The following is a 17,401-nucleotide window of genomic DNA, read 5'->3' as shown; positions in this document are numbered from 1 at the left end:
GAAGGAAGGAAGGAAGGAAGGAAGGAAGGAAGGAAGGAAGGAAGGCGGGCTCTCAAAGGGTGATAAAGAACCTCTCAGCTAAGATGCTGGTGGATCTGCTGTGCCCTCTTTTTATGCCTCCTCCTATACTGCCATTTTCTATTGAACTGGTGGGGGAAACAGTCTTTGCTGAATAGTTCATATGAAACACACAGTACCCTGCCTTGAACCCCTGATCCTCCTGCCTCTGTCTCTCCAGTGCTGAGATTACAGGCATGTGCCACCTTGTCCATCTATGCATCTAGCGGTTTAACATAACAATCTCACTGAATGTTTTTTTTGGGGGGGGTCATCTTGCCATGAGTTCAAGAATAAAACTGCAGATTTTACATTTGGAACCTATGTCTTTTTCAGCAAAAGAGGGGGAAACCCAATTATGAGTCTATCAAAACCTTTTCACAGTCTGATATAGTAAATATGCCTCTTAGAAAAAAGAGTTCTGGTTTCCAATCATAGGTAACCACTCTACTTTGTCCAAGCTATATACTGTCTCTCCGGCTTTTGGAATTCAACTTCTAGGTAAAAAGTACTGCCCTCACAGGACTGTCATGACTATTAACTGAAGGTGATGTAAAACTTCTAGTAGACTGAGAACCATAGAGAAGTCACAGAAATGGTAATTACTATAATGACTAACACTGGCAGTTGTAAAATTCTGTCCATTTCTGTTTCATAATCAAAGGGAAGCCAATATAACACTGAAAATGTCAAAGTCTTCAAGTTACTGAGAAAAATTTACCTTCCCCTCTCCATATCTGATATTACATCCTGGTTGAATTCAAAGATGATCTTTTATAAAAAGTACAAGATGGATGTAACACAGCATTACTAAAAAAATGAAAAAATATTCTGAGGGCGAATACTGAAAAGTTAACAATGTGCAGAATTGATGAGCATTGTAAACTGAGTTTTTTCAATTAACAGTTAATTAGGCACAATTTGTACTATGATGTTCTCTAATAACCAGGTTTTTAAGCAGAATTTGAAGTGTACCAAATAGGTATTTTCTCCCATTGTTATAGTATATAAAATGTCCTATTTTCTTTTGAAGTATCATAAAGATTAAATTGATTTTTTTACTGTGTTCCACATTCCTCAGTCTTTTCTGACACAGTGTCTCACTATACAGTCGAGGCTAGCTTGAACTGGTGGTCATCTTGTCTAGCCTCCTGAGTGTTCAGTATTGCAAACACTACAGAGATTGCAGGTGTATATAACTGCTTTTGGCTTAATCATTCTCTTTAGAAAGAAATAAGCATCCAAGTGCAGTGGCATATGCACCTATAATCCCAGCACCTAGGAGCCTAAGGCAGAAGGATCACAAGTTTGAGGCTAGTCTGAGCTACACTGTGAGTTTCAGGGCAATATGGATTATATATAGGAAGACCCTTCCTCAAAAAAAAAAAAAAAAAAAAAACAATAAAAAAGGAGCAGAGGATGTAGTTCTGTGGTAGAGCACTTGTTTAGCATGCACAAGACTATTGGGTTTGAGTCCCTAGCACTACTCCCCACCCCCAATAAAAGTCAATGTCATTTTTGTCTATATCCATCAAAGAAAATCTAAGCATCGTAACATGTACACATAATTCAAGAGACAAATACTGTTTTTAAAAGTATTATAATTCATTTGAGATCACGATATTTAAAAGGTGGCCACATGAAATTTCAAAAGGACAAGAAAATTAAAATGTTGAGCTATTTTTAAATCAAAGTGCAGAGTAATAAATGTTTTAAAATATCTACACACATAGACACACACAGACAGACAGACACACACACATATACATACGAGACTTCATGCACAAAAGAAGTCAGCCAGAATTAAAAACAAAAAACCACCCACACAGGGAGTGGTGGCACACACCTTTAATTCCAGCCCTCAGGAGGCAGAGACAGGTGGATCTCTTTGAGGACTGGGGCCAGCCTGGTCTACAGTGACTTCCAGTTGGGCTGGGACTAGGGAGACCCTGTCAAAAAACAGAACAAAACGAAAAACAGTAAAAGTCAAACACTGTAACCAGAGCAAGGCAGTATGTACAAAAGAAATAAAAGAAAGTTTGTACATGTACATTGAACTTTTAACCATCATGGTTAAAATGAAAAGCAAAACATACAAACAACTATCCATATCAAAAAGAAAAAAATTCACAGAACCCTTATAGTATGCCCAAGACTATATCATTGCTTCATCTATTTGTTTCAAAATCAAGTAAAACAAGTATCATATTTATCTGCAAAGTCACTTCATACTCAAAAACTGGGAGAAATGCAGATGGTTTTTTGTTTGTTCATTTCCTGATAATAAGACTCTTTTTAAATGAGACAAATTTTTACCTAGCTTTTTACCTAGATCATTTAAACATCTAGTCTCAACACACTTCTAAGAATCATTCAGTACACAGCTCTAACCAGGAGATACAAATTTGTGTTTTCTTGTATTTGCTTCTGCCACTGCCGCTGAAGGGAAATCTACTATTACCTCCATTGTTTCTAAAAATGTACCACAACGTCAGCTATGAGTCATGGGTCACACTCTAAATTCTTATGTACCAAAGAAAGCAGAGCACAAGGGTCTTACACATCAATTTTAAAGATAATCTAGGTTACATATTAACAGTTTTGATGAAGTGACATCGTTGAGCTTTTTAAGAACTTCCAAACAAAACTGCCAATTTGAGGGCTGACAAAATGTTTTTCTTCTCTCCCTAATAACTGGTAGGGTTATGTTTTCTTAACTGAAAGAAAGGAATCTAAAGGACTGCCGAGATGCTGACAGACACAAACTCAACTCCTATCTTCATGAGACAGCTCAAGTACTTGAGAACCAATTTCCCCAGATACCTCATTTCCCTTCCTGGCTTCCTATGTTAGCTCTTTATTTCTCTTCAGTGGGGAACTATCCAGGAGAGAGTGTGCAAGGGGAAGATGATGTGAAGGCTGGGTGTGTGGCTCAGTGAGGGAACACTTCCCAAGAATACCCTAGACCCTATGCAGGCTTCCCAGTGATACACTCTATGGCCGTATTGCTTAAAAGGTTTCCTGGTGAAAAAAAAAAAAAAGGAAATGTGGAGACTAGGTTATAACTTCAGCCATTAGTAACAGAACACTCAGATCTAACCACATCATTTTATTTTCTTTGTAATGTTTATCAGTAACCTTCCATGCACTTGCCTATAATAAACAGCACATGTTCCTGCTCAGTGTGTAAGCTCTGTGAAAAGATCCCCAGATCTTACTGTCACACTGTCACCAGAACCTGGAACATAGTATGTATTCAGTAAATATCCAGTAATCGAAGAAAAGAAAATGTAATCACAATAGCAGAAAAAAATGATAATCATTCATATACTAAGCTGTCTTAGAAGCTGCATAATCGTCACATTTATTTCCACTTGAGACCATTCTTTACTCATAACTTACAATAAGCTTTTATCCTATCATGAGGCTTTCTATGCCTAGGTTTTATCATGCTGCATTATGAGTAAGTAGGAGCTACTTAGTGGTCTATTTTGCTTTCCTCCAGCATAAGCTTTATTCAGATCAACCCAAACCACAGAAAAGAAACTTTAAGCACTTTGTCACATTTAAAACCGTGCTAAGGAACTTTATAACAGGTGAACTCTTTATAAGGAAAACAGTTAACTTAATAAGCATCACTTGAAAATTGGCTTTGATGTTTAAGAGTACTCTTGATTTTGGCACTCTTGGGCTTTCTGGATTTGGGCAGCTCTTACCCCTCATTAAAGAAGCTTCTTTTTTTCTATAGTGGACAGAGGTTATTACAGAAAATGACAACTGGTTAAAATGCAGAGAATAAATGACTATGGGGTGTCCATCCCCAAATGTAACACCTGTAACACAATTTCTACACCCAAACTTCAGGAACATTGTAGAAAAGGGGGTGAAAGAATGTAGGAGCCAGATTTCACAGGGAAGACTGCTGTAAAACAGAGTGGACAATGACAGGGACATTACACCCATGAACTCTCAACAGCTGCAGTCGTCTCACAAGACAACACCAGTAGACATTCCAGCACAGATGGGAGGATTCTTCTAGCTTCCACACTACTCAAGTGCACACATGTGCATGTGTTCCTATGTACACTCATAATATACATGCACGTTTAAAAAAGAGACCAGTAATCCCTTTTAAAGCTTGTTCCCAACTGACCTAAAAGACCTCCTGGTAGGCCCCATCTCTTCAAAGTCCCACCACCTCTGAATATCACCCAGTTAGGGATCAAACATGAACCCTTGGTTGACATATTCAAATAATAATAAAACCATAGCATTATTCTTCTGTATTCTGTAAAATGCATTCATCAATTTAAAAAAAATGTTTTCTTGGGCTGGAGAGATGGCTCAGCAGTTAAGAGAATTGACTGCTCTTGCAGAGGACCGGAGTTTGATTCCCAGCACCCATATGGCAGCTACGAATGGTCCTTAAATTAACTCCAGTTCCAGAGGAATCCGAAGCTCTTGTCTGACCTCCATGGCATTGCACATGGGTTCATTTACATACATGTGGGCAATAAACTCATACACATAAAATAAAAAAATAAATAAAATGTTTTCTATAAATGGTTTCCATATTAATATAGTTAATACTGTCAATCTGATAGGTCTAGAGTAACCTAGAAAATAACCTCCTGGGCATACTTATTAAGAATTATTTAGTTTAGGTTAGCTTCTAAGGCATTCTCTAGATTAGGTTAATTGGAATGGGAAGACCCACCCTAAATTAGGGAAGCACCATTCCATAAGTTGGGGTCGTAGACTGAATAGGGAAAGGGAGCTCAACATGAGCACTTTCCCTTTCTGCTTCCAGACCACAGAAGCATATGACCACCTGTCTCAAGCTCCTGCTGCCATGACTTACTTCCCTGCCATGATGAACTGCACCCTAGAGCTATGAGCCAGAATTAACCCTTTTTCCCTTAAGTTGCTTTTTTCAGAGTATTTTATCATAGCAACAAAAAAAGTAACTGAGTTACATACCATTAAAAAAAAAATTCTGGGGCTAGAGAGATGACCCAGCAGTGAAGAGTATTGGCTGCTATTTCAGAGGACCCAGGTTCAATTCCCAGCACATGGCAACTAACCATCATCTGTAACTAGGGTTCAGGGGATCTGACACCCTCTTCTGGCCTCTGTAGGCATGGTATTCACATAGTGCACTTACATACACACAGGCAAAACACTCATATACATAAAATAAAATACAAAAAATAATTCAAGCCATGTATATCTTCAATCCAAGTACTCAGACACTGAGTCTGATGAATGCAGGCCAACCTGGTCTATATAGCAAGTTCCAGGCCAGCTAGGGGTACAGGGGGACTGTCTCAAAAGCAAAACAAAACAAAAAACAGAATTCAGATTCACAAAGTAAATCCTAGAAGGTTTCTCCTATCATTATATTCCCTCAAAGTAGAAAAGTCATTCAAAGGTAAGATAATAACCTGGAAAAGAGACTAAACCAAAGTCTCAGAAAAACTTCACCTATTTTTTAACAAAATTAGAAATTCCATATTTAAACATATTAAGTAGCTCATCTACAAAGAAAACACAAAGCTTAAGGTTAGTGAAATTAATGGAATCAATAAATATTTCACATGGAAACTAATTACTCAGGATATTTTTGAAATCAAGCAGTCACAGAATGGTCTTCAAAGGCACCTACTGTAGCTACTGACCAAGGGCATTACATGATGAGTAACAGATGCACAGGGCATAACCACAGGCCCTCCAGTAACTGGCTTTTCCTCTCTGATTTTATGTTTTAGCTTCTGCTAAATCTAGAATACTGACTGTTTCCATCTTAGTGTCTCACAACTATAAGAAACAGAAAGACAGTGAAATTCACAATACAACATACAATGATATACTGTTTGAGAAATAATCCTCACCCAATTCCTGATATCAATCTTCCTAAATTAAAACTATTTTGTGTTTCAGAATGTCCCCTTATTTCTATTAACAAAGCCTAAGGGACATGTTTAAAATATTTTGTTTGGACCTTTTTTTATATACAAAAATTGATTCAAAAATAGATTAAAGACCTCAATGTAAGACCTGACACTATAAAATTCCAAGAACAAAAACAGGGGAAAAGCTTTGTGAAACTAGGTGAGAATTCCCTGGATATGACCTCCCAAAATACAAATAAAGCTTGACAAATGGGACATCAAACTTGAAATCTGCACATCTAAGAACACAGCCAGCAGTGTGAAAAGGTGACCTACTGAACAGAGACAGTGTTTGTAAATCATATTTGATAGAGGTCAACATCCAAAATGCACAAAGAACTCCAATAACTCAACAATAAAGCAAATGTATTTTAAATGTGTTAAGAACTAGAAAAGACATTTCTGCAATGATACACAAATGACCACAACTATGGCAAAATGTGCATTATCATAGAAATGCAAATCAAGACCAATGTAAGATATCACCACATACCCATTAAGATAGTTACCATCCAATAGAACAGAAAGTAGAGAATATAACAAGTGCTGCTGAGGCTATAGAGAAATGGGAATCTTTGTACTGGTGGTGGGATTGTAAAATGATATAATCACTGAGAAAAAGGGCGGGCAAGTTAAAAAATTTTTTAAAAACTGACATATGATCCATCAATTCCATTTCTGAGTATATATATCCCCCCAAAATTGAAATCAGAGCCTCAGATATTTGCACACTCATGTTCATAGGCGCATTATAGCCAAGAGGTGAAAACAGCCCAAATTTCATTGACAGATAAATGGCTAAAGAGAATGTGGTATATACTACATTCAGTGAACATAAAAAAAAGAAGAAAATTCTGTCACATGCTACAACACAAACCCTGTGGTCATTATGCTAAGCAAAATGAGCTGCCTCCCAAATGAGACATCTAAAGCTGCTAAATGCATAGAAAGAGGAAGTAGACCATGTGGACTAGAGGCTAGGAGAGAAAAATGGAAAGGTGTCTCCAGGGTATAGTTTCTATTTGCAACACAAAAAAAGTTCTAGAGTTCTGGTTCACAATATATTAAGCATAGTGACAAATGATCAGAAAAAAAATGAAACAACAAAATGTTTTTCTGTTGTTTGCATTATTTTGGTAGGATTCTTTTCATTTAGCCACTGAAAATTTAGCATCTGGACTGAGATATGTTGTTAAGTCCAAAATATTTAATCAGATTTCAAATACCAAGGGATAAAAATAACGTAAAAATCTCAGTAATAGTTTTATTTTGATTACCTTAATAAATCTTGAGCACATTGCTTTAATATATTAAAAACTTCAACATTGGAACATTTTAATAGAGAAAAAGTGATTAAATATAGAATAATTAAACCATGAAGCACTCCTGAGATTTAAAAGGATGGGACTGAGGGCCATGTCAAATCACTCTTCAGCAGAATTGAGACTTTAGTAGGTAAGTTGGAAAGGGGAAAAACAGAAGCCTGAGAGAAATCAGAGCAAGTCATCTCAACTTTCTCCATGAAGTGACCAGATTATTTGCAGATTACAGAAGAGGTAGAGGTTGGATCAAAGAGTTTGTGAAAGATGAAGGTTTGGAAAAATTCATGCTCAATGAAGAGTAAAATCTGCTCTCCCATCCACTCACCTCCTTTTTCCCTCCAATTGCTTCCTCTAGGGAGCACTTGTCTTTGTAACAACCACATACCCCTTTAAGTGACAAAGGGGAAGCTCCAGTGATACCTGCTCTGCAGAAGCGAAGCTAGCTCCCGGTATCATATCCCCAGGCAGCACCTGATACCAGCACTGTCCAACATTTAGAAATGTGAGCTGATTCTCACCCTTTTAGATGTTTTAATACCCACATTTTAGAAAACAAGTATTTTCTTTGATCAATAGGTCTAAAATGTTACCATTTCAAGACGTAATCAATATAAAATTATTAATGAAGTTTTTATGGGTGCATTTGATACTAAAATGTTATTTCAAGATGTAATCAATATAAAATTATTAATGAGGTTTTATGGGTGTTTTGATAGTCCAGTTGTTTTCAAACTGGCATGGATTTTACATTATTGTATTTCTCGACCAAATAGCCACATTTCAAATGGACTAGAGTACACAGCAGTAAACAACACACCTCTGCACTGTTTCTTCAAAGCAGTTACCAATTTGGAATTGTCTGAGGTATCTGTTCTTTGATTATTCTGTCTTAGGTCAGTGTCAGAGCACTCAGTAGATACAAAATTGAGTGAGGGGAATTAACAGGGTGGAAGCACAGTTGAGTGGCAATTTCCTGCGCTGAGAAAAAGCAGTACAGGGCTGAAGCAGGGATGTTACTCTAGCAGGGGTGCTACAAAGACAAGCTCAAGACAGGCAAGGTGCCAGTGAAAGCACATGCCAGATGCTTAAGCCAGGGCTCAGACTGTGAAGACTGCAAGCCTAGCAGAGTAAAGGAGATAGGAGAGGAAGAGAGGCTGGTGAACTGTCTCTGAGGAGGAAGGGCACTGGACGATAAACTGTGGGCATGAGAAAGTCAAATGGATCAGTGATTACAATCAGAACAGGATACAGCAGTTTAATGATGTACGTTTCTAATGTAGAAAATGCCAAGGTACCAAATGAATGTTAAACCACAGCGGACGTGAAGGTCACTGGCGTTGGAAGAGTCAAGGAACTAGAAGAGTACTTAGTTACTTGACTTTCATGACTATCTCCTCCACTGAATGTTTTAAGACTTGATTTCTCCAAGGGTTAAAAACTACCTTTGTTTGTTTTACAGCTTAGTGCTGATCATATGACTATGCTTAGGGACCTGGTGAATATAATTAAATTGAAAAATAGAAGCTCAAGCATTAAAATCACTGCAGAAGAAATTTAGAGATTTAAATTTATCTTTTCAATGATTATATAGTTTATCTGACAAGGATTCTGATAAAGAATTAAATTTTAAACTTAAGCAAGGATTGGCAGACAAAATCCCAATGGGGAGGGTAAATATTTCTCTGATTTACTAACAGCCAACAGAACCATTGAAATCTTTGTTATAGCTGAGCACAAGGGTTTTCCTACAGAATATTCTAAGTCCTCAAAACCTGGTTATAAACTTTTTAAAAATTTTATTTTTTGAGTGTTTTGCTTGCATGTTTGTATGTGTACCCATGCCATTCAATGCTCTTGGAGGTCAGAAGGTATCCAATCTCCTGGGACTGGACTTTAGATAGTTGTTAGCTTCCATGTGGGTGCTGGGAACTGAACCCCGGGCCTGTGCTCTTAAACTGTTAAGCCATCTCTCTAGACAGTTACAAACTTTTGAGTACCTGGTTATTTAAAAGAAGTCTAAGCTTACTTTTATAATAAAAAAATTAAAACTGTTTTACAAATAAAGGTTATGTGCTAAGCAGATAATACAGTGATTATTTTCTAGTATGTTATTTGCCTGTAGCCTGTTTTCTGATTTGTTTCCATTTCTCATTTCTCCGACCCAGACTAATTCTAAAGAAAAAAAACAAAAGCAGAAAAACCAAATTTCCTTTCTCAGAATTTCTCCAATGAGGGAAACTGACTTTGGAAGTAAGAGTCCAAAATCTCCAAGTAAGAGAGAAACACATATCTGTCTAGCTTTCCAACTATCCTTATCAAGACTTCAGAGATTCTGTTCTGGAACTTTAGTAACCATGAGAAGACAAATTTATGATGAAGTCATTGTTAGTTACCTAGGAACAAAGTTATATCCCTATATGTCATGTGATCAACACTGAGGTGTATAACACAATGTAGTCTCTAGCCTTGGAGAACTCTTTCCCACACCCCATAACTATAGCAGCAAAATGTAAAAAGCAACTAATTACAGTACTTGGCATGAGGACAACTGGATCATAATAGCCACCAGTTCTGTAAGAATTCCTCTATCTTCTCATAAGCAAGTAAGCATTTGAAGTTTCCTCAGGAAACTCAAATTCTCTTTTGTTTCCTCTCTGACCAATGACTAGATCTGGAGAACTCTGTTCAAAGCCAACAGACCCATTCACTCATGCCTACATTAATTTTTCTTTTGTTTTTTCCCTCCCTCCCTCCCTGGTACCTGGGGATTCTACAGTGAACAAAACAGATAGGATCTTTGCTTTAGAAAGCATACACTCTAAAAACTCCATGGGCTGGGGGTGTATCTCAATTACTGAAAACTTCCTCTAAATAACTTATCATGCTAACAGTTATGATTTTCTGAATCCAACCAACCAAAACTTACACAACCACAGATTTTTCTGTGGATTTCTACTTCTTGGTGAAAAGAAACATGTCAGGAAAGATAAAGGGGATTGTTTACTAAAACTCCTAGGCCCCCTAACAGTCAAGTGTAGACCTGCATGGGCGTAGCAGTCTACAATTACAATTCTACATGAAAGGTGCATGCATGTATATATGTGTATGTGTGTGTGTGTGTGTGTGTGTGTGTAATTATTTTCAGCCAGTACGACCCGTTAATAGAGTGAATCTATGCAATAAAAAACATCTGATTTTTTCTTGTAACCTTCTTGAGTTTATCAAGGTAGATCTAGAAGGAACTGTAGCCAGGAAGCAAGGAGAAATGCTAAATTGCTCCGCATAGTAAAAAGTATTTGGACTGGGGCCTTGGAGATGGGCAAGGACAATTAGAAAGCCAAGAAAGTGAAGAGAACAGAGCCACCAGACTGCAACAGCCTGAAATTCTCCTTTGATGACAGCCAAAGATGGGCCTTACTGTATACTCAAGGCTGACCTCAAACTGAAGGGTGACTGTCTTACCTCAGTTTTTGAAATGCACAGATTTCAGATGTGTGCCACCATGCCCAGCTCCAAAATGCATCTTTATATACCTGCAGGAGCCTGAAATCTTCAACGTCAACACTCTTGACATTGCTATACTATAAATCCCATGTGCTGGTTAGTTGTTGTCAACTTGACACAAACTAGAGTCATCTGGGGAGAAGAACGTTCAGTTGAGGAACTGTCTCCATTGGATTGGCCTATGGCCATGTCTGAGAGGTATTTTCTCTTCTTTTTTTTCTTTTTTTTTTTTTTAAGATTTCTTTAAACCCTTTTGTTTTATTATTTTAACGTCCTTGCCAGTAAGCAGCACTGCTCCATGGTGACTGCTTCAGCTCCTGCCTTGACTCAAGTTAACCAACTTTTTGGTCAGTATTTTATCATAGCAACAGAAAGCAAACTCCAACACCCCACCTCCTCTTCTCCCAGAATTTACTTCCCCTGAACCCAAATATCCCATAGAGGTTAGCATACACATTCATAAAGGTTTTTTGCAAACTCTTTCCTTCTCTATTCTTTCCTAGCTTCTATCCAACAACTGCATCGCAGACATCTTAATCATCCATGTAGCACCTCACTGGATTGGTTCCAAGCTGAATTTATCTCCAATTCCCTAAATCTTCCATCAATTGTTTTAAACTGTTCCTTCTCACAGCCTCCAACATTTCACCACCTCACTAATATCATCACTAAAGGAACAACTAATATTTATTCAGCACTAGGAATGTACTACAGACCGCGTCAAGGGCATTTCATGCGTAATTTCACTTGATCCTAAACCTTACTAAACAGGTATTATGACTGTTCCTAAGTTTGGGGGAATCAAAACTCTGAATTGTAATTCTAAGGGCAAGTGACATAATTCAATTACTCTTCTGACTCCAAGACCAGCTTAACTACTGCACACCCATACCCCAAGTCAAAAAACTAAGGGATCATCCTTCTCTCATTCATCCTATCTGGTCACTTACCGATCCATATCTCCTTAATGTCCCATCAGCTCTCTTCCCACTGCCTTCACAGACTGACAGCTAGCACTAAGTTCTTACTACACACTATGCACTATTCAAAGTGCTAGACACATTTTTTTCAAGTTTCCAAATCCTAATCCATGAATGTAAGGGACAAAGAAGTTGCCCAATGAGAGACAAAACTTTTCCAAAACCAGATATGAATGGACAACCCCTGCACTGTACCAGCCTCCCTTTCATCTCTCATCTTTCATCTGGATTCCCATCATCCTCCACACTGCTGCAGTTATCTTTATGGAATGCAAATGTTATGATGACATTTTCCTGTTTGAAATTAGCTGCTCAGTATCACTGATTGAATAAAGTCCAAATGTCTTGATGTGATACACAAAATTCTTTTTTTTCTGCTCATCGGTTCAACAAATAAGGAATCTGAGTGTCCAGTGTGGATGAGACAAAGTGCCGTGAACTCTAAAATGAATAACACACCATCCCCTGACTACTACTTCAACCCCAAACCCTGTATCCTTCAGCCTGACTTCCTGTAGGCACAGCTGAAAACATCATACCCTACATACTGTCCTGGTGAAATCCCACACCAATTTGAAGCTGATGACTTCTCTGACAAACTACAAGCAGAAATACTTTTAAGTTCCCCATGACTTTGTTCAAATTACTTTCAGGTAATTAATAGAAGTATATGGACCTGTTTCCATAAGGTCTTTTATATATTTTTATTATAATTTATGTGTATGAGCACACTGTCTGCATATAAGTGCACCCATGTTGTGCGATGGCCAGGAAGGACAGAAGAGAGTGTCGGATCCCCTGGTACTACAGATGGTTAGCTCCAGCCATGCAGGTCTGGGAATCGAACCCAGTTCCTCTGCAAGAGGAGTCAGTGCTCTTAACTGCTGAGCCATCTCTCCAGCCCCCAATAAAGTCTTCTGAGGAACTTCAGGCAAGAAGTGATCCCTGCCACTAATGCTTGCTATGCACAAGACTATTACTGAATATATAAAAAATGTTCAAACCTGTAAAGGAACAATATACAGAATTTGAATGTTAACATGCAAATGGACTGAACTAAAAGTAATGTTATTCCACTGCTGTTCTGACTTGGCCTATATTTGACCCCTATGGGAAAACGCCTATGTGGAACTTGGACAAGTTCAAAATGGCAAAACTTTGTTGGTTCCGGCTCAACACTTCGACAGCCAAAGAGGACAGGAGACTCTCCTCCTCCTTTACCTGCCAAAGTCCTTTTTCCAAAGGTGGTGGGGAATCAAATCTATCAAAGTAAACAGATCTACTGAGAACCAACTTCATCAGGGCTGTCACCCTACAAGCAAGAGAAAAGCAAAATCTGTCCTGGGAAGAAGGCCAATTCCAACTAAGGACTACAGCTACAAGAATGTGAAATTCTTAAAGTGAAGACAGTTCCAATAAACTGGGGCTCACAAATGTTTCCTCCAACTGTACTTGCCATGGATTTCACTGAGCTTTGTTTCTTGCTTTCTGTGATTTCCACAACGAAAAACTGATTCTGTGAAGTCATGCAAAAGCTTCCTTTGGTTCCTGGCAGACACAATCTTAAACGCAAACTGAAACACTAGAACAGTGCATTAAAAAGTCCTTGTGGAAAACGTGGCAGAGAGCTCTGAAAAGCGAGTGATGCATTTCCCAAGTGGTGCTCTGTACACAAATGCTTCCAAACCGAGATCTGTATTTTGAAATAACCACCTGGAAGACGTCAAATCTCTCTCTGGCGTGAAGGGGCAGGTGAGATTTCTCAGGCTGGGGCTGAGAGACCTCTCCCCAACCCTTCCAGAGAACCAAACCCACCCTGCGGGCAGCTCGTGCCACTCTAGTTCCCGACAATATACACTCCTGAGTGGGAAAACTCATCCCCACACACCCCTTCCTTAAAAAGCAAACAACGCAAAGATCCACACCACAGGCTCCCGACCCCGCCGGCCGCCTTCCACGCGCAGCCCCACACAGGGCAGCGCCTCTTCCAAGCCGCACCCGGCTCCACGAGGCCCCGGCAGCGCAGGCGAAGCCAGCCGCGGACCTCGGCGGTTCCGGCGGCGCCGCTGGGCCGCCTCCCAGGCGCGGCGCGCCCCACACCCCGCCGCCGCCGCCCGCACCTGAGGCGGCCGCCCGGAGCCGACAGGAGAGCGCGGAGCAAGGCGGGCGGGCGAAGTTACTCACTGGAAAAGCGCGGCTGTCCCGAGGGAGCAAGGGCTCCCGGCACCGCAGGCCGCTGAGAGGCAGACGGCCCGGCTCCTCTCCGCCGGGACCGTCTCAGCCGCAACGGCCGCCGCCGCGGATTTCCTGGCAAGAAGCAAACTCTGGCCAAGATTTCACTTCTCAACCGCCCCTGCTGCTTCCCCGGGTCCAGCGCAGGGGCCCGGGTCCAACCCGACACGCACCTGAGCGTATCAGCGACGGCGCAGGGCGGGCAAGAGGTGGGCCGAAAGCAGCTCCGCCAATCCGGAAGTTCAGGGGCGGGGCTAGGCTCGCTCGTCACTCCCGAGTTAGAGTGAGCCCACTCCGCCCCCTCACGCTGCCCTCCCCCTCCGCGCAGGCTGCCTTGTTGCTGGTCCGAGTCCCGAACCCTAGACGTTTGGGATGAGTCTGCACGCATCCCCGAGGGTCGCGAGGGCTGTGGAACAGCTGGAAGGGAGGGCGGGCTAGGCGAGTGGGGTGAGAACAGGTGGCGCGGAAATGTAGGTGTGTTGGGAGAAAGGACAGCTGGGGTAGGGCGGGGACCTGGCCAGGTCAGGATCCCCGAGGGCGAACACCTCAAGGATGGCGAGCAGGGTGCTGAAGGAAGGAGGGGGTGCGGTGAGCGAGGCGGGGCTGCGCACCTGGGAACGAAGGTGAGGCTTTGGGATCAAAGAGTACAGGGAACGCCTAGTCCACCGCGGGGACGCACACGTCCTGGGCGCAGAAAGGGCCCACGGGAAGAAGACGGTGAACCGGAACGGGGGACAGTTCTCCCTCAGAAGACGCTGCTCCTTGACCTAATTGAGAGGTGCACTTGCCCCCCAGAGAGGAAAATACCGTCTTAAGCCACAGTATTGTTAGGAAATTCGTCTCTGCACCTTAGTCCCCCTACTTTTTTCAAGGTGTTCGGGGTCCTGGGAAATGTCCCTAGGGGAGAACCCGCCCCGGAGTAATATGGTCCCTTGCGGGTCTAGCTAGATAAAAGCCAGACTCTGACACTAAATAGGTGACTGGGGGTCACACGCGCGGCCCTGCCTTCCCCACTAGTCCGCTGCCTACTGGCCTAGCTGGGCCGGGGTGAAGGCACTGCACTCTGTACCCCCCCCCCCCCCCCCCCCCGCTCCCGCGCGATCTGTACCCATCCTGAGTGTCTGGCAGCGGCTGCGCCAGGTGAGCTGCCCGCCCCGCTCGGGGACAGACGCCCCGCCCCCTCGGCCGGGCCTTGTCGCGCCGCTGCGACTCCGCCCCCCTCCTTCCGTCGGCCGCTCCTTCCGTCGCCGGTTTCTTCCTGTTCTGTCGGCTCATTTCGCGACATGGACAAGAGCGTCCTTTTAACCAGCACCACCTGAGGATCCCTGAAGCCGCCCCGCAATGGAAGAGGACCAGGAGCTGGAGAGGTTAGCGAGGAGGGAGTCAACGGGGTGGCGGGCCGGGCCAGGGAGTGGGTAGCGGAGGGGCACGCGGCCGGTTGCGGCCCAGCAGATGTCTGCGGCCCGGCGTGCTGAAGTGGCCTGGCCCGGCGCTCGGAGGAGGGGGAGAAGGACCGACCGGGATTGTGTAGACCGGAGGAGGGGACGTGGGTGTGTTTACAGAAAAGTTGAGGTGCACTAGCCATCTGGGAGGGGAGAGAAGTTGAGAGACCAGAGCTCAGTCCCAAACTGCCACCCCAACCCCCACCCCCGACCCCCCATTTAGAACTGCCTCGTGTAAAGTCAAGCACCAGGTCATTCTCCCTGGGTGCTGGTAGTCTAGCCTGAGTTCCTGTAACTCGCCCACGGTCCTTCTCTGTGCAAACTACTCCTAAGTCCTCTATCAAGTTCATTTTCTTCCTCCTGCTAGACTTAACAGTTTTCACTTCCGAGTTTGCCTGCCTCTTTTTTTTTTTTTTTTATTTTGAGACAGGGTCTCAGCATATAGCCTTGGCCTAGAACTCAATTCAGTATGTATACCAGTTTGGCGTGAAATTCGTAAGAGATCCGCCTACCTCTGCCTCCCATGTTCTGGCATTAAAGGAGAGTTTGCAACCACCACCCCTAGCCGCTTATCTCTTAATGGAGGCTGTGGTTGGGCCAGCACGTGCCAGCCCCTTGAAAACTTTTTTCCATTTTTTAAATAGGTTTTTTTTTTTTTTTTTTTTTTTGGCTCCTCAACTCCCTTTTAATCTTTCGGCAGAGCCTACCTTATTGTAACCTTGCCCCGTTCTTGTGCCAAAAGAAGAGTTTTGTGAACATTTCACTTGGTTTATCTGGAAAGACACCCTTTGTGGAGATAAGTTAAATATTTACGGATAGAAGTTGTGAAGGCAGGAAAATTGAGAGGCTGATGGTTCTGTGTAACTGCATCAATATGTTGTGAGTTCTGTGTAGTAAATCTTAAAAAGCTAGTCAGAAAGCATTATTCCATATGATCTCATTCTTACAAAAACAAATATGTGTGTAGAAAAATATCAGGATTGAAGACCTCAATGGCTGAAGGCGAGAGGAAGACAGCCCTGGAAATGGTCCAGGCAGCTGGAACAGATAGACACTGTGTGACATTTGTATTGCACGAGGAGGACCATACCCTAGGAAATTCTCTGCGGTACATGATCATGAAGAACCCAGAAGTGGAATTTTGTGGTTACACTACGACCCATCCTTCAGAGAGCAAAATTAATTTGCGTATTCAGACACGGGGTGCTCTTCCAGCTGTTGAGCCGTTTCAGAAAGGCTTGAATGAGCTCATGAATGTCTGCCAGCATGTGCTTGACAAGTTTGAGGCCAGCATAAAGAACTATAAAGATCAAAAGGAGAGCAGAAATGAATCCACATTCTAGTTCCTTATACAGGATGCAAGCAGGACTGTCCTCATGATGGTTCAGAAGCCAAAATTAGACTTGGTGACTACAGCATGTCCTGTCCTATAGAACAATGTGGTTCTAGTTTTTGACCCATTATAGCTATTGGAATCTTGCAAGTGTGTTCACCTAATAAATTCTCTCTTTTGTTTAAACTAGTTTGAGTGATTTCTATTCTTTATACCTAGATGTTCCTCAAGGATGACTCTCTCCTCCTTAACTGAACCAACATTGAAAGTGAGAGACCATGAGAAAATTGGACTGAGATAAGGATTTTGATCATGGGAATAATATTTTTAATTACATGTTCTTTGAGAGTGTACATGTGTGCACAGACATGCCGTGATACATATGTAGAGGTTAGGGACAACTTGGAAGAGTTAAGTTCTCTCCTACCAGGTAGAGATTGAAACTCAGGTTGTCAGGCTTATCAGCAAGCCTTTACCCACTGCCCACTGAGCAATCTTGCTGGCCCCAGGTTTTTTCTTAGTGACAAATGCATCCTTTGCTATGATTGGTAGATTGAGTAAAGGTGGGGAATAATATGAA

General features: G+C 41.9%; 3 protein-coding genes across 4 annotated transcripts in view; 2 read left to right on the top strand and 1 right to left on the bottom strand.

Moving 5' to 3' along the window:
- The window catches only part of Lnx2 (ligand of numb-protein X 2), an 87,585-nt gene extending 73,390 nt beyond the window's left edge, over nt 1-14,195 (bottom strand). Inside the window, exon 1 of one of the 2 annotated variants that reach the window (XM_029559658.1) lies at nt 13,935-14,195. The gene's annotated coding sequence lies outside the window, so the exon portion shown is untranslated. The remainder of the gene's footprint in view (nt 1-13,934) is intronic. The other variant, XM_008825070.3, reaches the window with a different exon arrangement.
- A 1,079-nt stretch (nt 14,196-15,274) lies between these two features.
- Polr1d (RNA polymerase I and III subunit D) lies at nt 15,275-17,011 on the top strand. The gene is made up of 2 exons (XM_008825068.3): nt 15,275-15,413; nt 16,456-17,011. The coding sequence occupies exons 1-2, from the start codon at nt 15,388-15,390 to the stop codon at nt 16,829-16,831; spliced, it is 402 nt and encodes a 133-aa protein (XP_008823290.1). The 5' UTR covers nt 15,275-15,387; the 3' UTR covers nt 16,832-17,011.
- LOC115066761 (protein POLR1D-like) overlaps nt 15,281-17,401 on the top strand; it is a 51,671-nt gene continuing 49,550 nt past the window's right edge. The window contains exon 1 of the mRNA XM_029559660.1: nt 15,281-15,413. Coding sequence (XP_029415520.1) covers nt 15,388-15,413 — 26 coding nt within the window. The 5' untranslated portion in view covers nt 15,281-15,387. The remainder of the gene's footprint in view (nt 15,414-17,401) is intronic.

Source organism: Nannospalax galili, unplaced genomic scaffold (assembly GCF_000622305.1).
Source record: "Nannospalax galili isolate Female #2095 unplaced genomic scaffold, S.galili_v1.0 scaffold768, whole genome shotgun sequence".
Taxonomy (NCBI): Eukaryota; Metazoa; Chordata; class Mammalia; order Rodentia; family Spalacidae; genus Nannospalax; species Nannospalax galili.
Note: the sequence above shows the minus strand (reverse complement) of the source record. Positions and strands in the feature narration are given on the sequence as shown.